The 24,442-nt window shown below is 48.6% G+C and overlaps 1 protein-coding gene across 6 annotated transcripts in view; it reads left to right on the top strand.

The window, feature by feature from the left end:
* LOC310850687 (calmodulin-binding transcription activator 1-like) overlaps positions 1–24,442 on the top strand; it is a 683,171-nt gene that overhangs the window by 619,694 nt on the left and 39,035 nt on the right. For all 6 annotated transcript variants that reach the window (XM_083752369.1, XM_083752371.1, XM_083752372.1 and 3 more), the window contains exons 6-7: positions 4,086–4,239; positions 24,107–24,247. In XM_083752369.1, the coding sequence (XP_083608495.1) occupies positions 4,086–4,239; positions 24,107–24,247 (295 nt within the window). The remainder of the gene's footprint in view (positions 1–4,085; positions 4,240–24,106; positions 24,248–24,442) is intronic.

Genomic DNA, 24,442 nt, shown 5'->3' with positions numbered 1-24,442 from the left:
CAGGTAAATAAAGAGTTCAAAGATGATGGGGCTTGCTTTGATTGGGCACCGTGGCGCCATTTATGAAGTTTGCCTAGGTCATCAAGGTGGGGTGAGGGAAGGACTCTGCATGATGAGGAAGGCGGGAGGATGTGTTTCAGCGATCGTAAAAGCCGATTGGGGTGAGCCGTTCCGCAGCCTCCTTGAAATACCTGCATCCAGGGCAGTATTAATTCACAATAACAGGACAATAAATATGATACATTTCTAATAACTCCCATTATAGTAAAACGAATGGAAGCGAGAAAGGAGATGAGGAGTTCTCTTTGCCTTTGGGAACTTTCACGATTGCTTTTTCTAAACGCTGGGTTAGTGATTGCCTCTCCCCCCCCCCCCACGAGCATTGGGTTGATTTGCTCACTTTATGGGTCTGTTAGGAGAGGCAAAATTCCCACCAGATGCCCTTCCAAAGCCCTTCAAATAAGGGCTGGATGAAAACTACAGAGGATAAACATCCTTGAAACTGAGGATCGGGAGAGACAGCACGTCTCTTCCTGAAGCTGTGCTAGCAGCTTTGAGGGTCCAGATTTAAAGGTCCTCTTCTCCTCCAGCTTAAGACACCCATAGGTACCACTTCCCTTTCCTCAAGCAAGCTGAATTGCCTGTGGCTGCCATACACTGCCTTCCCCCTCTGGACGCATGGCTGGAGGCTCTGCTGGTTGCTGGACCTGCTGTCCTCCTCTACTGATTGAAAGGTCAAGAGGTTGTTTCTCCTCTTTGGATCAAGACTGGGGAGGGCAATAATTGCCCTATAACCTTGGGAGGTGGTGGATATTTTTAAGTAGAGGCTGGATGGCCATCTGTCATGGATACTTTAGCTGAGATTCCTGCATTGCAGGAGGTTGGACCAAATGATCCGCAGGGGCCCCTTCCAACTCTACAGTTCTAGGATTCTGTGAATCTGGAAGCTCAGCATCTACAGTGTGTCCAACTGCCGCCTGAGTGCATTGCAGGGTTCATTAAGTGCCCCACCTGCACCATCACATCTGGATGCAAGCACACTTGCAGCAGAAGAGGCCTCTACCTCCCCACTTGGATATTTCACATCTAAAGCCTCTGCCTGGAAAGGGGACTGAGCCATGAGGAGTTCAAACCACCTTCTCACAAGGCATCCCAAAGTGGGCATCTGAGGCCACTTGCTAGAAGCAGGTGGAGAGTCCTGCTCTGGGGGCCAAGCAAGCTTATAGAGGGGAATCATAGAACTGTCGAGCTAAAAGGGACCTGGAGGGTCATCCAGTCCAACCCCCTGCAGTGCAGGAATCACAGCTAAAGAATGGAGCCACACAAACTCGGTTTGTGAAGCAGAGTCCACCACCTTCCAAGGAAGTCTCTTCCACTGGCAAACAGCTCTCGCCATCAGAAAGTTCTTTCTAATGCTTCCTGGCCCTCCTGGCCATTCTGCAGGCTCCATCCAATTGACTGGGGCGGGGATGTTCACGGAGGGCTGGATCAGGCCCCTCTCCTTGTCCTGAATTGAGAGTTGAATCACACCACCCAAATGCATGTTGAAGACACCCTCCTTCAGGGCAGGGAGATGAAGTGATTTGTTTTCTAATTGCTCGCCTTCGATGTCCTCTTCCCCCATCTGGGTGGAGAAGCAACCCCAGAGTGTGCTTTTCCTTGATAGCTTCTGTGGGGAAGAAGGCTGAAGCCCTCTCAGTTCCTGCCTGTGCCCCCACTCACTTGCGGCTTTCCCCACCACCCTGCCTCTGTTTTGCCCCCTTGGCAGTTTCCCTGCTGTCCTTGGTCTCAGCCTATAGTTCAGGCCCCCGGTGTGTGTTTAAACCATCTGAAGGACAAGCAATTAATTGCCTGGCGGCATCTTTTTCATTAGTGAAGAAATGCTCGTTAGTGTGGGAGCTGATTTGATGGTCTGCTACCTTCCACCAGCAGCAAAGCGACTCCCTTTTGGCGAGGTCGGGCGGGGAGGGGGGGGAGCTGCTTGGGGCAGACACAGACCCCCCCATCCCCCTCCCAAGCCCTGCTCTAGCAACATTAATGAAACATTAGAGTTTTAATTACACCATTATCCTATTTATTTTTATAAATAATTCCAGAGCAGTCATTAAAGTTTGTGGAATTTAGGAGCAAATGACTTCAGGGAGAGGAATCAAGTTTTCAATCTCGTTGTTGTCTGTCGTGGGGGTTCTTGCTGGTTGCCTTGTTGTTCTTAAGATTATTCATTTATCCACCATCCAAGTGGAAGAAGTTTCTTTGTCGGAAAGTTTGTTGCGGCGGGACCAGACTTTCTGTGGTTGCTGCCAGCTCTCTGGCCCCCAGTTCTAGGAGTATACTGAGTTCCTGCAAATGTCTGAGGCTGACAGTCTTCCTGTTCTCCTCTCCCCTGTGGGCTAGGGGTGCTGGGTGGCTGCTCAGACACATCATCATCATCATCATTTATCATTTATGCCCCGCCCATCTGGTTGGGTTTCCCCAGCCACTCTGGGCGGCTTCCAACAAAATATTAAAATACGGTAATACATCAAACATTAAAAGCTTCCCTGAACAGAGCTGCCTTCAGATGTCATCTAAAAGTCTGGTAGTTGTTCTTCTCTTTGACATCTGGTGGGAGGGCATTCCACAGGGCGGGTGTCACTACCGAGAAGGCCCTCTGCCTGGTTCCCTGTAACTTGGCTTCTCACAGTGAGGGAACTGCCAGAAGGCGCTGGACCTCAGTGTCCGGATAGAACGATGGGGGTGGAGATGCTCCTTCAGATATACTGGACTGAGGCTGTTTAGGGTTTTAAAGGTCAGCACCAACACTTTGAATTGTGCCTGAATTCTGCACCTGGAAAAGCTGAGTATGACCAACCCTGCCTGGAATATACAAATGGAGCCCATTTGCACAATTCCTCTTATTTCTTTCCCATGAACAACACATCCTGCCATTTTTCCTGTTTTACATAATTCAGAGCCAGAAACTACCTTCTGCCTGCCCACCCCACGAGCTTCTGAGATTTCAGTGGCCGTTGCCCTTTTTGCACCCATCCAAGCTGACCTTCTCAGGCTTAAAAAAACCAAAACTTTCCTTTGGCTTCACCTTACAATGGAAGAGCCCGTCAAAACGCCTCTCGTGCCACGTTCAGTCACTGCCTTTTGAAAATGCCCAGCCTCTCTAGAACAGGTTTGTCACATATGAATGAAGTCACCTTGGTTACGGTGGTAAAACCTGGATTCTTCCTTTGTGCAATCTATATATTTTAAAACAAAGATGAATGAAACTTGGATTGCTATGAATAAGCTGTTTGCCACTTGTTATATTTAAACATCTTGGGCCCCACCTAGTCTGCCTCAGGCAGGGATCCCCCTAGGGGAAAACATCACCTCTTTCCCACCACCACGCCCATGGGTGCCCTTACAGACTGCCCACCCCCTTGCTGAGAGGTGGGCAGGTGATGACTGTGCATTGGGCCCCGTTGGCAGTGGCAGCGGCAGTCTCAGCAGCCTAGAGCCAGCCTGATAACATAGTTGGCTCTGGCTGGCTTCAGGAGCCGCTCGCTGCCATGGCACCTGCCATTTTGCCTCGCCAGAAGTCCCCATATGATGTGTCTTGTGCCGTTGAACCAATCACACAACGTTCATTTCCTACTAATAAATCTACAACACTTAATATATAAATCTGGGGATATTAAATGAAATCCGGGGACATTCTGGAGACAGATTTTGTCCGGGGACAGATTTGTAAATCCGGGGACTGTCCCCGGGAAACGGGGACATCTGGTAACCATACTTAGATACTCTGACCAAATTTTGTATGATGGTTCCCGAGATCAAGGAGCAATTCTCATCTACGTTTGGATACCACAGGGCGCCATTTTGAATTAAGATGGTGGACTTTTAGCTTCTTATAATGGCACCGATTTCAACCGCTGTTTCAAAACTGTGCTGACTGGTTTATTTATTTTGCTTTTATGGGGGACGAGGCCTTAGAATTCCCTGGGGGATGCCAGCTATGATTTTGCTAAGAAATAATGATGCCAATAGGTCTATTAGAATAAATTGGCGGTGGTGATGACAATGTGTATTCTCTACCACTCTTCCTGCAGAACCCGGACATTGTGCTGGTCCACTACTTGAATGTACCCGCCATCGAGGACTGTGGAAAGCCCTGCGGCCCCATCCTGTGCTCCATCAACACCGACAAGAAGGAGTGGGCAAAATGGACGAAAGAGGAGCTGATTGGCCAACTGAAGCCAATGTGTAAGTAAGGCCTGCTACACTTGGGACCCCAGAAGCAGTAGGGCCCTTTGGGGTTTTGTTTGTTTGTTTTGATTTGGTTTGGTTTGTTCTTTGGTTGTTTGTTTTTTGCTGAGTGGGGACAGGGGACGCTCCCCCTGGGCATGCATAAGGTAACTGATGCAATCCGCATGCCCTTCAGTTGCAAACAATGCACCTTGCAGAATTTGCAGGATGAGGATTATGGGTCATAGAATTGTAGAGTTGGAAGGTACCACAAGGGTCATCTAGTCCAACCCCCTGCAATGCATGAATCTTTTGCCCAGCGTGGGGCTCGAACCCACAACCCTGAGATTAAGAGTCTTCTGCTCTACTGACTGCTGGCTGCCGTCCCATTACACAACTGTTTCAATTTCAGCAGTGCAAGGGGTGCAGGAAGGAGATGAGATAGACTCACGGAATTGCAGAGTGGGAAGGGACTGCCAGGGGGGGTCACCCAGTCCTGCAATGTAGAATTCACAACTAAAGAATCCCTGGCAGATGGCCATCCAACCTCTGTTTAAAAACCTGCAATGAAGGAGTCAGTCCCAACATCAAACAGCTCTTACTGTCAGAAAGTTCTTCCTAATGTTTAGGACTGTCTTGCCCTTTGGACCCGTTGGTTTGGGTCCTCCCCTCTGCAGCGGCAGACAACAAACCTGCTCCAACTTCCACATGGCAGCCCATCAGATATTTGAAGATGGCCATCGTGCCACCTCTCAGAGCCACAGAGCCAGATTCCAAGGCCTACTCTTTTTTGCTTGTTGAAGAACGAGCCGCAAACGAAAAGGAAAGCGTGTCTGAGGGGCTCCTTTTTATGCCTCCTGAGAGTCATGGTGATGCAATCAGTGCTTGCCCAAGAAACTCCCTCTATGAAAAGCAAAAGGCTGCGTATGTTTGCTATTCGTGAGAATCATTACATGCCTCACAGACATCAAAACCATTCTGCCATCGATAACAACCGTCACCTGCTGCGTCAGAGCAAAGCCAAGGATGCTGTAGGGGGCTCCTGAGGAGGCTTCCTCACGTGCAGGACAAAATGCAGGGAGGCAAATGGAGGCGGCCCCACCTGCGCCCACACAGCCAGGGCCTCTGTGCCCCGGGGCCTGGCTCCCTCGCCTGGCCTTCACACAGAGAGATGTGCCTGTTCCACGCAGGTTTGACTTGTTGCCTTGACAAGCATTTCCTTGTTAGGCTCCTGCCTCCTGCTGCCCTCTGCGGGGGCTGCCTTGGCTCCTTCCCCTCCTGTCTGCCCACCGACTGAAGTGCAAAGAGCATTTTGGAGCAGCTCTTCCTCCCGTACAGAGAGCGGCTGCTTTGCTTTAGCCATCCGGCATCTCCGCCCCCGTGCAAAAGGCTCAGAAACGGGAGAAACCTCTGCTCTGCCAGCAAGCCTGGCTGAGAATGAGCCAGGTCAGATCCACTGCCCTGGCCAAGACAAAGGTGTCCCCTTCCTTCCTTCTGAGCCTCGTTCCCAGGATATTGCAAGTGTTTCCACTCTGGATCCTGCTGAGCCTAGGGCTGTGTTTGCAGAAGGAGTGCCTGGACAGATTGCAAGCAGACTACGGGGGCAGAGCAAAGGGAGCACCATCCATCAGCCAACACCCAGAAAGTGCGGCCACTTCCTTGCTGGGCTGAAAGTGGCAGAGCCCATAATGGGAGAACAGCTGCTTTGCATGCAGAAGGTCTGAGATTCATCAACTCCAAGGCTGGGAGAGAATCCTGCCTGAAACCCTGGAGGGTCACTGCCGGTCAGCGTAGACAGGCTATTTATTTGATTTCTTAACTGCCTTCATGGTATAAGGTCCCGGGTGAGGGTTACGGCAATAGAAAGATGCAGTATTAAAACTGATTAACTTCAAAATCAGAAGGATAGGGTGGGTTCTAAAATATGTATCTCAGGGTAAAGAGGTGCATCTTCAGAATACAGATATCATATACCATCCATGCATAATCTAATTGTGGTTGAGGGGAGCAGTCTGGTGTGTATAACTGAGACCTGGGTGGCCCCATGCTAGTCCAGTATGCCTACCTGAGTATTTGCTGCAAAACCATTTTAAGTCAGAAGGGTGGGAAGAGATGGCGGGTTGTAAAGGTAAAGGGACCCCTGACCATTAAGGTCCAGTCATGACCGACTCTGGGGTTGCAGCGCTCATCTCACTTTATTGGCCGAGGGAGCCAGTGCACAGCTTCCAGGTCATGTGGCCAGCATGACTAAGCCGCTTCTGGCAAACCAGAGCAGCGCACGGAAATGCCGTTTACCTTCCCGCCGGAGCGGTACCTATTGATCTACTTGCACTTTGATGTGCTTTCGAACTGCTAGGTTGGCAGGAGCAGGGACCGAGCAACGGGAGCTCACCCTGTCACGGGGATTCGAACCACCGACCTTCTGATCGGCAAGCCCTAGGCTCTGTGGTTTAACCCACAGCGCCAATCACGTCCCATGGCAGGTTGTAGTTATCCATAAAAACCCCACCTCCTTTGCCAGAAGATCCATCCACATCGGGACCGTTTGTGGTGCTAGACCACAAAGAAAGACTGAGGATACTGCTAGTTTGCTGTCCAGTTTGCTGCATTGCAACCACAGCGCCACCTTCCCACAAGGGAACTTGGTCCAGCAAACCAGCTGGGGATGTAGCAGCCTGGGCTGCCATGTCCTCTCTGTGAGCCTTTGGGGTGCAGGGAGCTGCAACTTTGCAAACTCTGGAAGGTCCCAGTAAGGGAGATTGGGAGTACAGCTTACTTTGTTTATTTGTTGCATTTCTATCTCTGCTTTTTCCCCAAGGAGCTCGAGGTGGTGTACATCCTCATTTGCTCCTTACAACAACCCTGTGAGGTAGGCTGAGAGGCAGTGACTTGGCCAAAGTGGAGGTTTGAACCCTGGTCTCCCAAGTCCTAGCCTGACACTTTAGCCACTACACCACACTGGCTCTCACACGTGTGTGGCTGACGGCACAGGTGTCTTTTTGTCCTCTCTGATCCCCAACTCAGGCCCCTTTACAGACTCAGTTCTCGCCCAGTGGTGTTGCTTAAGTTCTGCAGTTTCCAGCATTGCCTGTGCGATGGAAAGCGTATTCTGCAGCCGTTACACTTGGAAGACTCCCCTCCCCACAATGTATAGAAGCCGAGAGTCTCAAGAAACTGGGTGGGCGGCCCTAGAATCCCCGATTCTGCCTTTTCCTGGCTGCTGCGCACACAACAGCTGGGGCTGCTGCTCCACTCTGCCAGAGTGACAGGCGGTGTCGGCGCAGCCCTGACCTCAAAGAGAGGGGCCAAACTGCCCCCCAGGGCTGGAGATGTGGAGCTGGAAAACTTTTGAGGGCATCTCTGATATCAATCCAAGGCCTGCCGGGCACCTCAGGAGGGGGAAAGTGGCAGCCGGCTTTAAAATCTGCAGTGCGTCAGGAAAAACGACGTGCGGATGACACCAAGCCGGCTGTAAATCTCTTTTATGCCTTGGGAGGGAAGCGCAAAGTTCTGCCCAATTATTCGGCCTGCTTAGGCATCTGCACGTCCCTGTTTATGGATGCGCATCCTGGGAGAGTCTCCCGTGGAAATGCAGCTCGGGTTGGAAAGGGGATGTGTGTGTGTGTGTGTGTGCATTTGCGGGGTGGGAGCTTTAGATTCTGATCAGGCTTCCGGGGAGGGGGGAGCGTGGAGCTTGGCTGAGCACATTCCGGGGGTGCCAAGCGCTCTCCTCGCCAGGCAGGCCTGCGATTGGGTTCCAGAGCAGAGCCCTGCTGCTCAGTCCAGGAGCCAAGCCCATTAGCTTCATCACATTTCCACATAAATCACATTCTATCGCAGGCTTCACAGTTTGATTTCCTGATGTTTCCAAATTTCTCTGCCCTGAAGGAGATTAGCCCATGATTGAATCTGAATGTGTTGCCTGCTCCTCCTCCTCCTCCTCTCCTCCAGAAGTCCAGGGCAGGCTTTCGCGGAGAGGCTTCTTCTTCCTCCTTCTCTCCCCCCCACCCAATTCACCTGTTGCATAATGCAGCTCAGTCTCCTTCCTCCCCCCCCCCAATTACCTTCATTCTCCCAGGCTTCTGAAGCACAAACCTCTGCAGGTGAGCTTTGGTTCCCTGCCCTGCCTCAGAGTCAACCCTCTTTCTTCTGGTTCCTGGACCTGGCTGAGCCTCCACTGCCACCAGCCACTTAATTACGGGGTCCAGATGCTGCCTCCTTGTAGGCAGATTCAGGCAGAATTTATCAGCCCTCCAGAAATGGCTTTTAATTTCAGGCAGTGGAAGGTAACTTCCCTTGGCAAGGAAGGATGCCTGCTGTCCTGGCCACAGAGGAAGCTCACTGGGTAGGGCAGGGCAGATCATGCAGGTGCTTTGATCTGTTGAAAACGAAGTGGAATTAGCCAGCAGGAGAAGCACAAGATAAGGGAATCTGCCTCTTAACTTCGCTATTTGTATATAGTGCCATCAAATTGGTCAGCGCATCACATCAAGGGTAGAGCTCACCTGACCTTGGACTACAACTCCCATGATTCTCCCTGTCCACTGCCCATGCTAGGGCTGCTGGGAGTCTGAGCCCAACAGCAGCATCTGGAGAAGGCTGGTCTAGATTTTGAAAGGGGGAGGCAGGGGAAAAGAGACAGGGCGTGTTGATGCGTGTCCATAATCACATGTGCACCCACGCATGGATGCCAACACATGCCACTACCAGGGAAGGTGTGCCGTTCAGGATCTCGAGCCAAGAGTCACAGTAAGCCACAGGGAAGGAAGGCACATTCTACGTTATTAGCAGGGGTAGATCAGCCATAGGGTACAGGCTAGCTGCAGCTCTTGGTGAGCAACCCAATCTGCGTGTATAGTATTACAAAACAGGAATCGGTTAGCAGAGTGGATACAGCTGAAGATGTGCATGCTCTGAAGCTCAGATATGGCCTGAACTGACAGCTCAGTGGACCCGTCATGTGGAAAAGGGAAAGCCAGGAGAAAAGAGAGGGGCAGAGGGCAAAAGAGGTATGGCAGGGAGCAACCGAGCCCTGGAGGCACATGTGGTGGGGAGGCGTGAAGAGAGACCCTGAGAGACATGATCAGAGAGAGAAAACGCCAAGGTGGGCCTATTCCAAGAAGAGCAGGAGGAGTACAAAGTTTCTTTGCGGGCTAGACTTGTGTGGCTACCAAGGGTTGTGTGGCGAGGCAGCCTGGCTCTCCGATCAGAAGGTGGGTCTTGTCATGCACAAACAGCCAGAGGGAAGGCAGTGAGGATGGTAATGGCCGGAAGGAGGCAAGACATTGGAGGTTCCCTTGAGTGAACAAGTGAACTAGAGGGTTCACGTAGCACTGTGCCAGGCTGTTGCTGTTGGGTGGCACCCAGCGTGTGTGAAGGGGATAGATCTTGAAGCCTGGGTCAGGTGGCACTTGGGGTCAGGCAACGTATTTGGAAAGGAGGAGCCCGCTTCCAGAGAGTTGTAGAGGGAGCTGCAGGGAGGTGCTATCACGAGCTAGAAACAGCGCGAGTCCCTGGCAGTTGGCACCTGTCAGCTACTTCCAAGCACTCGGCCTTCAGCCTGCCGTTGTGCTTAATTGTTTTCCCTCCTGCTCCCCGCTATCCTTGCTTTGAGAGCTCTCCAAGCTGATCTGCAGATGCCCTTGGAGGCATCTGGTAGCTGAAACAAGATTAGCAAAGCAGAACTCCGTGTGCTCTAGCCAGGCCATCTGATCAGCAGCACTGCAAGGCAGCTGAGCCAGGAGAGCAGTGATGGTGGCCTTGACACTGCCACCGTCTTTCCAGTTCTGTAAAGCGAGACCCCAGAGGGTTGCAGGTTCTGCGTCAGTTGTAGCTGTGGTGGGGCCTCTCCCAGGCAGGCAGGAGTCCATATTGGCCAAGGATGCTTGATGGCATGTGTGGAAATAGTCACCTAAACTAAAACGTTAGGCAGATTTGGATGGCTTTGCACTGGCAGAACATTAAAAGAATGCAAGGGAAGGCAGAAGATAAAGGAAAGGCCAGCTGGGTTTTCGCAGCAGGCTGCCACAGACCCTAAGATTTAGTCACACTTGCTTTTCTCTGGGTCTCATACCTTGGGTGCTGCTATCACAAATTTTACCGACTTTACAGGTTGTTGTTGTTTTATAATGGAATTGTGAAAATTTAGGGCCTGTGCCCTGAAGGACCTTGCCCTGAGGACCAAATGCCACTGTCACAGCAAATGTGGTGTTTAGTCCTGAGGAGTGCATGGTGTCCGCAGAAGGAATTCCATGCTCCATTCTTAGTTTCCAAATCCCCAAGCACCAGATTTCCACAGACAAACAGTTGGCCGCTCTGTGTCTCATACGGCTCTTCTTTAGCACTGGCGTTTTTTCACCCGTCATGGGCTTTGGCATCCAAGCATCATGTGGCCTTCAAAGTACTTGCTTGCATAACATTGATTTGTTGGGAAGGCAAGGAATGGGTTGATGGGAAGAGTCAGAAAGAGAATGCAGAAGGTGCACTAGACTTGGTTGATAGAAGTGAGATAACAGCAACAAGGATATTTAAGTCCAGGACAATGTTATATATATATAGCAGTTAATGGAAATTGTGGCAAACTTTTCAATGTGGCCATTTCTGGAGCAGGATTCAGAAGTTCTGAAATAGCATTATTCACCCATCATTTCATTGGTTGGTTGGTTGGTTTAAAGTATTTTTTCCATAAGAATCATCAACAACACAATGTATCAACATTTATATAATACATAAAATTTCAAGCTTAAACAGAGCACAATTTGCTATTATTACGAAGGAAAAAATATTGTCCTGCTGAAGACTCAGCATTACTAACTTAATATAACACGATCTGGATCATTCTTAGTGAAATACAAACCGAGGCATTGCATTTGGCCACAACCACTAATTTTTGCTGTATTCAACAAAACTGTTCCATCTTCTGCAAAAGCAGCTTTTGTCCCTTTGCTTCTGTTTCTGAATAACCAGAAATGGAACTCAAGGCAGCTCACAAAAGTTAAAACAAGCACAAATAAAACACGGAAAGTCTTGGAGTGGCCACCAGAAAGGTCCTCTCCTGTGTTTCCACCAAACATGCCTGTGAGGGGGGTGGGACTGAGAGCAGGGCCTCCCCAGAAGATCTCAGAGCCTGGACAGGTTCATATGGGAGAATTAAGTCCTTCAGATAGCCTGGGTATGTAAAGAGCTTTATAGGTCATAACCAGCACTTCAGATTGTGTCCAGAAACAGACAGGAAGGCAATGGAGCTGTTGTAAGAAGGAATTCATATGCTATCCCCAGCTAATAGTCTGGTTGCAGCTCTCTAGGCCAGCTGAAGGTTCCAAGCACTTTTCAAAGGCAGTTCCACATACAGCACATTACAGTATTCCAGATGTGGTGAAGCTAAGGTGTGTGTCACTGGTGCCAGATCAGACAAATGCACTCCTGGCCACCACAGAGACCTGGGCATGCCCAAACTGCCTTCAAGGGGCGTCCCCATCCATTACAGGCTGAGCCCTATTGTTCCACCTTCTGACTGACCAAGAGCACCTCTGTCTTGCCTGGATCAAGTTTCAATTTGTTCACCCTCCTCCAGTCTGTTGCTGATGACAGACGTTGGTTTAGAACCAAGGCAGCTTCCTTGGATTTAGGTAGAAAGGTGAAATAGAGCTAGGTGTCATCAGTATACTGGTGCCACCCAACCCCAAAACTCTGGAAGACCTGAACCAGCGGTTTCATGTAAATGTGAAATAACCTGGAGGACAGGACAGAACTCTGTGGCACCCCACAGGCCAGAGGCCAAGGAATCAGACAGGAGTCCCTCAGCGCCAGCTTCTGGTTTTGTAAAAGAGTCCTTTCAGGTCCCATCCCAGCAAGGTGGCTCAGATGAATACCATGGTTGATTATTTCGAAAGCCGCTGAGAAGTCCAACTGAACCAACTGGGACACACTCCCCCTGTTCAATTTCTGGCATAAGTCATTCACCAAGGCGACCCCAAGCCATCTCTGTCCCAGAACAGGCCTAAAACCATGTCAAAATGGATCTAGAAAATCCATCTCATCCAGAAACCTCTGGAGATGCGGTGCCACCACATGCTTCAGTACCTTGCCCAGAAATGGATTATTGGAAGCCAGTGGATAATTATCCAACATGGTGGGATTCCAATACTGTTTTGAAACATCACATTCCCAGCAGATGGTGGGGATCACCTCTCATTTTGGCATTTCCAGCACATGGTGGAGTGATTTTTTATTAATCTTTTGTATCTAGACCAGATGGTTCTATATATATATTTTTTAAAAAAACCTACTACTACTACTGAGTTTTAAAACTCATCATTCTTCTGGGAGCTTTCGATAATGATGATGCTTCATTACATGTATTAGTCGCCTTCTACCAAAGCCTCAAGGAGACTCACAAGAAGATGAAGTTGCTACCCAGGAGGACTCCCCTGTTGAGCGCCTGAGGGCCCAGTCCTGCCACTCACCACCTGGCCTGATGGGCTCCATAAAGGACTGCTGCTGCTGCTGGGCAGAGAGGGCTCCGTTTTTGTTTTTTGTTTAATTTGCTGCTATTTTTTACCTATGTCATTTTAAACTGTGATATTAACGCTGTATTCTTATCTTTAGATTTTGATTTATGTGGAAATTGTTTTCCATTTGGTTGTATATTTTTTGGATGTGTTTTGTTGGTTGTTTATGATTTTTGTAATTATGTAAATCTTGTCATGTTGTAAGCTGCCTTGAACATTGTTTTTAACTGTGGAAAGGCAGCATACAAATAAAATGATGGTGATGATGATGATGTTTAAAACAATACAAACCATCAAGCACCACCCTGGTCTAGATGAATTCATGGATGAGAAGGCTCCCAACCACTGATACCATGCTAGCTAAGTGGAACCTCCATGTTCAAAGGCAATGTACAGCTCTGGGTACCCAATGCACAAATGCCATCACATCCACGCCCTGCTTGTAGGCTTGGAGGAGGCACCTGGCCTGCAGCTGTCAGAAGATGAGACCCAGAATTGGACAGACGTGGAGTGGTTCTGCATGAGATTGGATCTTGGAGGTCCTGCATGAAGTATGTGATGTGAGGGGGTGGAAGTTCTCCAGACAGCTGAATGTTGGAAGACTCGGGACAGATCAAAGAAAGTTCTTCATGCCCCAGAGTTAAATGATGGAACCCGTTCCCACAGGAGGCAGTGATGATGGCCAACTTGGATGGCGTTAAAACAGGATTGGAAAAATTAATGAAGGAGAACAAGGCTGTCAGTGGCTACTGGCCATGGTGACCATGCTCTGCTTCCACTGTGTGGAAGGACATCAAGCCTTCACATTGTGATTTGGGTATAGAGCTGTCCAAGACTCTTGTTTCTTAAGGTTATTGCTTTTTAGGATGCCCCACCACCACCACCTATCAGGCAGAATCTCTTCTGAACCGATCAATAGGGCATTCTGCTTACATATGGAGCTAACAGCTTTTTATATGGATGACAAAGTTGTCACAACTGGTTAATAAGAAACCACAGGGAACTAGCTGTACAGGGGAAATGCAGGAAAATCATTCTTGCTGAAGTCAAAACCTTTGACATGCCATGCTCTGTTCTTTCACCTACTCTCCCACCTTCGTGCCAACTTTCTTTTTACACACTAAGAGAGAATATAAGAATATAAGAGCTGAACATGCTCCAGCCTATTACAGGCCCAGATCCTTGCAGACCCCCAGACCCTTACGTTCTGCACCCACAACTATCAGAGGCGGTAATGGTTCTGAATACCAGTTCCTGGGAACCACAGGAAGGAAGAGTGCTCTTGGCCTCAGGGCTGGCTTTCCAGAAGAGGCATTTGGTTGGCCACTGTGAGAAAAGGATGCTGGACTGGATGGGCCCCCTTTGGCCAGATCCTGCAATCTCTTCTTATGTTCTCAATACCACCCATTGGGCCAAAGGGCTTCCCTGCCTTCCCCGCAAAGGGATCATCTCCATCTCAGCCCTCAGTGACGTCAAATGTTCAGGGAACTCTCTTGTCACACACAACGTTGTCTGCTCTTCCGCACAGTGTTGTGTTTGACAACTGAATCTCTCTCCGCCTTCCACGTTGCACTTCCCCGCATCAAAAGCCGAGCTCGCACCTCCAGCAAATGCTTCTCCGTGTCAGTCATCCATAATCACTGTGTTCTTGTTTTCTCCTAATTATTCAAAGCACAGACCTGAAACAGCCAACGGAATTCTTAAGTCTGTAATCTTGGTGATTATAGAATATTTAAAGGGTGGGGGTTGACCACTAACAGCAAAAGCTTTCATTTATGTATCAAAGCAAGCAGAGCCTCATCATTGCCTGATCAAGGAGCTCCACCGTGTGGCTGGCAGTAAGAACAAATCTTTTTTTTTCCCCCTATAAAATTGGGGCCGGAAGAGTAGGGGTTGTTTTCACACTGCACTGCTTCAGCACACCTTCACCCAGTGAGCATTCATTCTCTCTTGATTTGTTTGTGTGGAAGTGAGATGATGTTGCAAGGATTATCCCCCATTTTCCTGTCCCTTTCACATTCATGTCGAGCGGACGGGGGAGCGGATCTGTTGCTCAAAGTCTCCCACTTGACCGCTGCCTGAATTTGCTAATAGGCAATTGAATCCTACCCTGAAAATAATGACTGTCTGCAAGTGCCCCCAGCCTACCAAATCAGGATTTATTATATGCACAGGGCATTCAAGGCTTGAAAACTGTTCCAGCTTCAGTTTCTTTCTAATCGCCGTGGAACCCTGGCATAGGCCACAATGCTCATTCATATTACAAATGCCTCTTTCTTTATCTCCCTCCCTCTGGGTCTTCTGTATTGGCAGCACTCGGGTATTTGTATAAATAGCAGGGATAGGGATGCCTAGCAAAGAGCTGTCAGAGATCAAGCCACCACAGGCAGATCTTCCCGGTCAGGTCACGCATTCAGCAACATGCCCTGAGATGTTGCAAAATCCAGGATTGTGCCAGTGTTTGTGAACTGTTGTTTAGAGAAAAGGTGAGGAAGAAGTTGTGTGATATTTATTTGTTGATGTTGTTGTTTATTTCATATAATTTATACACCGGCTTGATTGGAAAAAGAAACCGACAACAACCTCAAATCAATTTACAAAAAGACAAAACAAGAAAATCAAGAAGGAAAAATCACAACCATACTTTAAAACATGCAAATATTAAAATACTAAAATGTATTAAAATGACCTCAACTTTCTAAGTATCTGGGTAAAGGTAAAGGGACCCCTGACCGTTAGGTCCAGTCGTGGCCGACTCTGGAGTTGTGGTGCTCATCTCGCTTTATTAGCCAAGGGAGCCGGCATACAGCTCATGTCATGTGGACATGTCAGCTGGTCATGTGGCCAGCATGACTAAGCCGCTTCTGGCAAACCAGAGCAGCGCATGGAAGCGCTGTTTACCTTCCTGCCAGAGTGGTACCTATTTATCTTCTTGCACTTTGATGTGCTTTCGAACTGCTAGGTTGGCAGGAGCAGGGACCGAGCAATGGGAGCTCACCCCATCTTGGGGATTCAAACCGCCCAACCTTCTGATCGGCAAGCACTAGGCTCTGTGGTTTAACCCACAGTGCCACCCGAGTCCCCAAGTATCTGGGTAGGCAGAGATGGGCGCCCTGTGGTCGGATCCTGATCCAGCTGCTGCTGCTGCTGCTTCAGGACATTTCTTGTTCTTAGGTGTGATGCTGATGCTGGGAATCAAAATCAACTAGCAGCTAATAACACTTGATTTTTCGGAAACCGTTTGTTTATTCCCCCCCCCCCCCAATTTATATGCCACCTTTCTGCCCACTTTGAAACAGAGGCAAAGTGCTCCTTGCTGAGACGTTTGCTTTATAATATGCTCTTTTAATTCGAGAGCCCACTCAAAGAACCATTTTGTGATGGGGCAGCCTATAAATAACAGGCAAACCGGCCGTTAGGCAGGCAGGCAGGGGTGGCCTCTCTCATTTCAGAGATGCTTTGCAGGCTGAGCCTGCCTTTCCAGCCTGGAAGCAGGGAGAGGTGTCCCAGGTGTGCCACAGCCAAGCCGGTGCTTTGCTTTTGCTGATGTCGAGCTTGTGGGTTTGTGGGAAGCCATAAAGGGGCCTTGCAATGGGCACCAGAGGAGGAGGAGGAGAGAGGAATTAATGGCTCCTGCCGCAGGAGTCATAAATGAGCCGTGTGGCAGCCGCTCAGCACTTCGCCAGTTTGTGTACCTGGTATAGAGATTCAGGAGAGAGCACCAAACTAGGAGGGGAGCTTCTGCGCGCGCGCACACACACACAAAATCCCCTGTTTGCCAGCCCAGGAGCAACTGAGCAAGGCCTCTGATGTGCCAGAGAGTAAGGAGGACCAGCTGTGATGTGGACACCACCACTGCCCGCTTCTCCCCTGTGGCCCATCCCTGATAACCTGTGACTTTGGGATTGTAGTCCTAGGCCCACCTACTTAGGAGTAAACCCCAGTGAGCTCAATGTCATGTTCTCCAGAATAGAATTGTTTAGATGACTCAGAAGTAAACAACAGAACAGACACCCCCAGCCAAACCACAAGAAACACCTCTGTTTCTGCAGCTCACCCAATGCCACTACACACAATATACAGTGGTACCTCGGGTTACATACGCTTCAGGTTACAGACTCCGCTAACCCAGAAATAGTGCTTAAGGTTAAGAACTTTGCTTCAGGATGAGAACAGAAATTGTGTGGTGGCAGCATGGCGGCAGTGGGAGGCCCCATTAGCTAAAGTGGTGCTTCAGGTTAAGAACAGTTTCAGGTTAAGAACGTACCTCCGGAACAAATTAAGTACTTAACCCAAGGTACCACTGTATACACACACACACACACACACACACACACACACCTTCCTGAACAAGCCTATTTCTCCAGAGCAGCTCCCCCCAGCCTGGTGTGCTCAAGCTGTTTTGGACTACAACTCCCATGATCTCCAGAGGACAGTTGGGGCTGATGGGAGTTGTAGTTCGAAAGGCCTGGAGGGAACCAGGTTGGCAAAGGTTGTGCCAAAAGGACTCTAGTTGCCCATCTGGGAAACAGCCCTCTAGAGTAATCCTCGAAGCGCCGTGTCTCCGAAGCGAGGACAAATGGTTTCCAACACTTTAATATGCTTGGGAAATTACGACCAGAAAAGGCTGGGTTGGGCCTGCAGTGCAAATGAGCTGTGAAACTTTAATAAGGAGTAGGGGCTGCTTGAGTTTTTCACTCTCCTTGGTCCTGAAAGTAGAACTTCGAAATACAGGCATCTCCCCCACTTTCATGGGGATTTGTTTCTGGGTGCCGTGTGTTTAAGTGAAAGTGTGCAGAGTAGGGAACACCATCTAAAAACCTGTCAACACCCTCTAAACCTCTGGAAACCCTCGGAAACCCCTTTTAAAAACCAGCAGCATTTTCCAGACTGGCATGAATGGTGGCAATGGTGACTGTCTTCCTCATTGCTGGAAGACGATGTGGAAACAAGGCAGGTAGACCAGTCCCCTGTAAGTGCCTGGCTGTGATTTAGAGGTAGACCAATACCCTGCATTGCTTCGCTGTGGCCATTTTCCCTCTCTTTTTGCCACGTTTTTGTAGTTTTTCTGGCCGTTTTTGCCTTTTTCACACCTTTTTGCAGTTTAAGTCAATTTACTTCATTATTTCTCAGCGCATATATACACAGTCGTGTGCGGGTCGAATGCACATAAATGGGGAGAGGCCTGTAAATGTAAGGAAATGGCAAGCTTCTAGTTCTTCTACTATCCCTTAACATTTGTCTTTTCTGCACTATCAGGCCATTTTTTGGAATTTACTATTTAATAACTGCAGCCCCTTCCGGAGATGGACCTGGCGTTCCACCAGAGGCTTGTTTCTCTCTCTCTCTCTCTCTCTCTCTCTCTCTCTCTCTCTCTCTCTCTCCCTCCCTCCCTCCCTCCCTCCCTCCCTCCCTCCCTCCCTGCCTCTCTGACACTCAAAATATCTGCATGTTATGGAAGCCTTCTTCCTTCAAAGTGCAGCCTATTCCCATTGTTTTTGGTGCATTCTCCCCTAACGCAAAGCTTTTATAGATAGATTGATAGTTATTTGTGTGCCCCTTTTGGAGACCAGAGCTATACCCTGCATTCGAGAAGTGTGTAATCCAAGGGATCGTTTCATTCCAAGCAGGCCGAATTGGGTCAGTCCACTGCGATAAACGGATAGGATGACTTTCTTCCCGTCCCTGGTCCCCACCAGTTACTTTCTCAGAACTCTGTGATTAACCCTGGTGAAGCCAAATGCTTTCGGCTCAGCACCACATGGCTCAGAAAGGGCAATCTCTTTAGGCACTTGGTTTGGGAGACGAACGGGATGCAGTTATAGCCGCAGGTCCCAGACCTTCACAAAGAGGCAGCTACACTGCTAATTGCCTTTTTGTAGTTAAAAGAAAATGCTCTGCCTTGCTTGACCCGCAGCTGCAATTAAGGAGCAAATGACAGACTCCGCCGGGTTTCTAAGGAGATCTTGGAATGAGCAGCGGTTGCTGGAAAAAGAAAGGCTTGCCAAAGGAAGCCCAAACAGGGACATTGTTTCAAGTCTGCTCGCTCAGCAATGCACATCCAGGTGGGTTTTCACAACCCACAAAAGGCTGGGAGACACCTCATGCCAGGATTTGAAAGTTGTTATTGTGTAGGTGTTGGGAGGTATGAAAAGAGAAGTCTAATTAAAGTTTAATCCAGTGGAGAAAAACCAGAAGTGATCCCTTTATTTCTTGTCAGTTAAAACTTGTGGGGAGTCTGGAATGAAAAGGCACATGCTACTTTTTCAAATGGGCAGTCGCCAAGGAGACCCCGGCTGTTGTGTGTCCACAGTGAGGGGCTCTGGAGGCTGGGTAGTGCTTTTTTTCTTGGAAATGTAAGAACACAGGAGAAATGGGGGAAGCTGTTTTATACTGAGACGAGCAGCCCCTTCAACCTCTGACCAGCAGTGGCTGCCTAGGACAGGGGTCAGCAAACTTTTTCAGCAGGGGGCCGGTCCACTGTCCCTCAGACCTTGTGGGAGGCTGGACTATATTTTGAAGGGGGGGGAATGAACCAATTCCTATGCCCCACAAATAACCCAGAGATGCATTTTAAATCAAATAACCCAGAAATGCATTTTAAATAAAAGGACACATTCTACAGTGGTACCTCAGGTTACATAAGCTTCAGGTTACAGACGCTTCAAGTTACAGACTCCGCTAACCCAGAAATAGTGCTTCAGGTTAAGAACTTTGCTTCAGGATGAGAACAGAAATTGTGCTCCGGCGGCGCGGCAGCAGCGGGAGGTCCCATTAGCTAAAGTGGTCTTCAGGTTAAGAACAGTTTCATTTTACGAACGGACCTCCAGAATGAATTAAGTACTTAACCCGAGGTACCACTGTACTCATGTAAAAACATGCTGATTCCCGGACCGTCCGCGGGCCAGATTTAGAAGGCGATTGAGCCAGATCCGGCCCCCGGGCCTTAGTTTGCCTACCCATGGCCTCAGGGGTTTCTCCCCAGCCCTCCCTGAGAGGGTATGCCAGGGGATGAACCTGGGACCTTTTCATGCAAAACTCATAGTTTACAGCTGAGCTGTGGCCCTGCTTCTCACATGTGTCATTTTATATTTCCATGGAAGTCATAAAGACAGGAATGGCTACATAAGGGTCATGGGGTAAGCCACAAAGTCCTGGTTTGAAGGTCAGGGAGTTTTAAGTAAGCCTTTATTTCATTTCATTTCATTTCCAAACAGTTGTAACCAGGTCCATATTGACTATTTTCAATCCCAGAGCAAGGAACAATGAGAACAATATTCCCTCAGCATCAGCCCTAGAGATGATAAAAAATGCTGCCCTACTTTACAGGGCTGTTGTAGATGCTACTGCAGTCATATATATGTGTGTAGCACAGAAATGTCTTTCTCCCCAGCTGATATCCTATGCCCTTTTAAAATGTAGTTGGGGGGGTTGGGGGGATATTCGGTTGTTGTTTTTATTTTGATTATATATTTTGTGGTTTTATATTTTGTGAGTGTGTGAGAGACGGAGGGAGAGTTGTATGCATGGCTGTGCATAGGTGAAATGGATCTGTGTGAAAGATGATGATGATGATGATGATGATGATGATGATGATGATATTAATACCCCGCCCATCTGGCTGGGTTTCCTCAGCCACTCTGTGCGGCTCCCAACACGATAAAACATTAAAAACTTCCCTAAACAGGGCTGCCTTCAGATAGATGCCTTTGTGTCTGGTCTTTATGTGTGTGCATGAGAGGGTATGTGTCTGTTGCAGCTGCATTGTATATTGTTGTTGTTGTTAGAATTAATATACCGCCCTATACCCAGAGGTCTCAGGGCAGTTCACAGAACAAAATCAAAATATAAGACCACAAAATAAATAATCAAAATAAAAACAACAACCCAATAACTCACCTACCCCCCAAAACCACATTTTAAAAGGGCATAGGATGTCAATCAAATCAACCAAAGGCCTGATTAAAAAGGAACTTTTTTGCCTGGTGCCTAAAGGTGTATAAGGAAGGCGCCAGGCGGACTTCCCTGGGGAGAGCATTCCACACATGGGGAGCCACTGCAGAGAAGGCCCGTTCTCGTGTTGCCACCCTCCAGACCTCTCAAGGAGGAGGCACATGAAGGAGGGCCTCAGAGGACGATCTCAGGGTCTGGGTAGGTTCATATGGGAAGAGGCATTCCTGAGCCATTTAAGGCTTTCTAGGTCAAACCCAGCGCTGGGTGTTTTTTTAACATTTTTAATTTTATTGAAGAAATTGTAGCAGAATCAAACATTTAAATTACATTTTTCAATTTCAACTCACCCCCCCCACGACTTCCCCCAACTTCCCTTCCTGATTTATAGCATATCTGTTTCTTCTGCTTATAATTTTGTATTCCTTATATATTAAAATTAAGGTTGTATCATTTATCTATTCTTCTCATTTTTACCTCATAATTATACTTTATGTTTGTATTTGTCCATTGTAAGTGTATTAATCGAATCCTGCCATTGAGTTCATTTCAGTGCATTGTTTCTGTATATACATCATAAAAGGATCCCAATCAAGTTGCTATTGTCCTTATCTTTAAGTCAGATAGCTTCACCATTACAGCGTATTCCATCAACTTTTCTTGCCAATGTTCTTTCGCTGGTATTTCGTCGCTTTCCCATCTTTGGGATAGTAAAATTCTGGCTGGGTTTGTTTTGTTTTTTGCAAACCCAGCACTCTGAATTGGGCCCAGAAACTAACTGATAGACAGTGCAGTCAGACCAGGATCAGTGTAACATGCTCAAACTGTCTTGCTCTGGTAAGCAACCTGGCTGCTGAATTCTGCACTAGCTGAAGTTTCCGAACTGTCTTCAGAGGCAGCTCTACATATAATGTACTGCAGTAATCTAACCTTGAGATTACCAGAGCATAGACAACGGTAGTTAGGCTATCCCTGTCCAGATAGGGGCGTAGCTGGGCCACCAGTTGAAGGTGATGGAAGGCACTCCAGGCCACTGGGGCCCCCGGACCTCAAGTGACAGCAAAGGATCCAGGGGGATGCTTCTGTTTCGCTATTTATTCATCTCTCTACCCAAACTCCAATGAGATCTGGTGTGCTTTCCAAGCAGTTTTGATCTTCCAGCCTTTCCGGGAGGGAGGTGGCAATGGGCTGTTTTATTAACCTTCCCTTCATAATGCTCTCTTCGCCCCCACCCCTTCCCACTGATTCATTATGTGTCAGGAAGCCGAGCGTGACATGTTAAAAGCCATCTTGATAGTATTTTATATTCAGTGCTAACAACTCACTGGCTCAGAGGAGGTTTTCTTTAAAAAGCCGGGGGTGGGGGGGTTGCGCTGCGCAAGGAAAGCGAGACAATCTGCATATTGGATGTGCCAAGACAGTCGGTAATTTACATTAAGCATCCTGAAATTCTCTCCTTGCAATCTGTCACCCTTCAGTGGGTTTTCATCGTATAACCTTCACAACAGAAGGGGGAGCAGCAGCAGTAAAAGAAGCTCATTTGGAGGAGAAGGAGCAGCAACCTAGCTTAGTGACCCAGTGAGGGAAAGGTGGGGTGTGGGGACAGGATTTGTGGCCAAAAAACAGCAAAGTTGAAGGCTGGCATTTTTCTTCTTCAGAGAGCTTGGTATGGACCAGTGGAGAAACCTCTCCCTATTCTGTACAGACTCAGAGCCAAATTGAAGAGGCCTTGCAAGGGTTTCCCCCCATCAGCTCACAAAACACCGTCGTACCTTCTTGAGCAGCAAAAAAGGGTCTCTTCCAACTTTATGATTCCCTCAACAGCAGGACGCAGAACCGTACGTGCACTGCAAGGGAAACATAGCTCTCGAATCTGTGACGCCACACCTTTGCACTCAGGCCAGAAGCTATCACAAGCCCAAGGATTCCAGAGCCCCTGCAAAGTTGTGCCGGAGGCAGTGGTCCCTCAGGCCAGCCATTGATTAAATATTGGCTCTGAACTGTTTGCACACAGGCTATGCAAAGCTAAAAGGTAAAGGGACCCCTGACCGTTAGGTCCAGTCACGGACGACTCTGGGGTTGCAGCGCTCATCTTGCTTTAGTGGCCGAGGGAGCCGGCATACAGCTTCCGGGTCATGTGGCCAGCATGACTAAGCCGCTTCTGGCAAACCAGAGCAGTGCACTGAAACACCATTTACCTTCCTGCCGGAGTGGTACCTATTTATCTACTTGCACTGCGTGCTTTCGAACTGCTAGCTTGGCAGGAGCAGGGACCAAGCAACAGGTGCTCACCCCGTTGCAGGGATTCGAACCACCAACCTTCTGATTGGCAAGCCCTAGGCTGACAGACTAACCCCACAAGCTGGAAGCAAAGACATATTTCACAGATGTGTTTGAAGGACAGGTGTGGTGCCTACTGGCTAGTGCATATGATGTCATGACTGGAGCCTAATGCTGAAGAATCTTTAAAAATTTGCTTCCTTTTGTTTTCGTCTGTTGTTCTGTCTCCTGCCACTTCAGTGTCATCTTCTTTTCTCTCAAAACACACCTTCTCTTTCCAGGATTTCCTTCCTTTCTGGCCCAATGCCTAATATGCCCCAGTTGAAGACAGATAGTTTTCCTCCTCAACTGCAAGTCTCTGCCTCTTGCCTGTTTATCTAAGCAGGGCTGCAACTAAAACAAGGGAGGCATCTGAAACTCTCCTTGTTTTGGTTCCAAAGTTGAACTGAAGGACCAGGAATCCTCTGTGGTTCTCTTTTTTATTTTCAGGTGGTCACAAAGGGCCATGCATGCACACATCACCACAGCCTTCAATGCCTCACACACACACATTTGCATTACTGACATGATAACCTTGCACAAGAGCTGCTTCAGTGTGACCGGATTGCACCAAGACGCTCTTTGGGCAGAGGTTGCGTCTCTGCACTTGTGTGCATGGCTGAAACACAGAAAGGTCACCTGCAGAAAACCATGCGCACATTCGTGCCAAGAGCACTTTTGCAGGGTGGGGGGCACAGAAGAAAAAGAAAGAAAGAATTGTCCCTGTACATATTTCCATAGGTTGGTACACAGAGGGGTGGAGGAAATGTAAAGAAGCTGAAGGGAGTTGAATCTTTGGCAAAGGATGTACACTCCTGTCCTGGGATTTATTTTAGGAGTTATTCCAGCAAAGGAGGAGTGGGAAGCAGGGCAAAGCCCCTTAGAGAAACATGAAAGGGGAAAGGGGGCATCCTCTCACTCCCAACTCTAATTACCTTAATGGGAAATGAGGTGATGAAGCATGTGATTCTGCACAGTCTATCCCCAACCAAAGATCCTTCAGAGCAAAAGATCTGCCAGGACAACTGCTGGTCGTCGGCTGCTGCTGCTGCTGCTGCTTCCACCTCACCTCTTGCCTTTCTCTCTCTCGCTCTTTCTTTCCACAGTTCACGGCATCAAGTGGACATGCAGCAATGGGAACAGCAGTTCGGGCTTCTCTGTGGAGCAGCTGGTGCAGCAGATCCTGGACAGCCACCAGACCAAACCGCAGCCTCGGACGCACAATTGCCTCTGCACTGGCAACTTGGGTGAGGAGCAGGAGCTTGCAGGGCAAAAACGTTCTGCACTCTCCCGGTTTTCGAATGCCACAAAGTGCTGGATTTGTGGGAGGGCGGAATCAGGGTGGGATATAGGTTGAGGGGGAAGCAAGGTACCTGCTTTGCATGCCGGAGGCTCACAGGGCTAGGAAGGTCCTCTGCTTGAAAAACTTGAAGAGCCATTGC

This window comes from Podarcis gaigeae (assembly GCF_964106915.1).
Source record: "Podarcis gaigeae genome assembly, chromosome: 8".
NCBI classification, from domain to species: domain Eukaryota; kingdom Metazoa; phylum Chordata; class Lepidosauria; order Squamata; family Lacertidae; genus Podarcis; species Podarcis gaigeae.
Note: the sequence above shows the minus strand (reverse complement) of the source record. Positions and strands in the feature narration are given on the sequence as shown.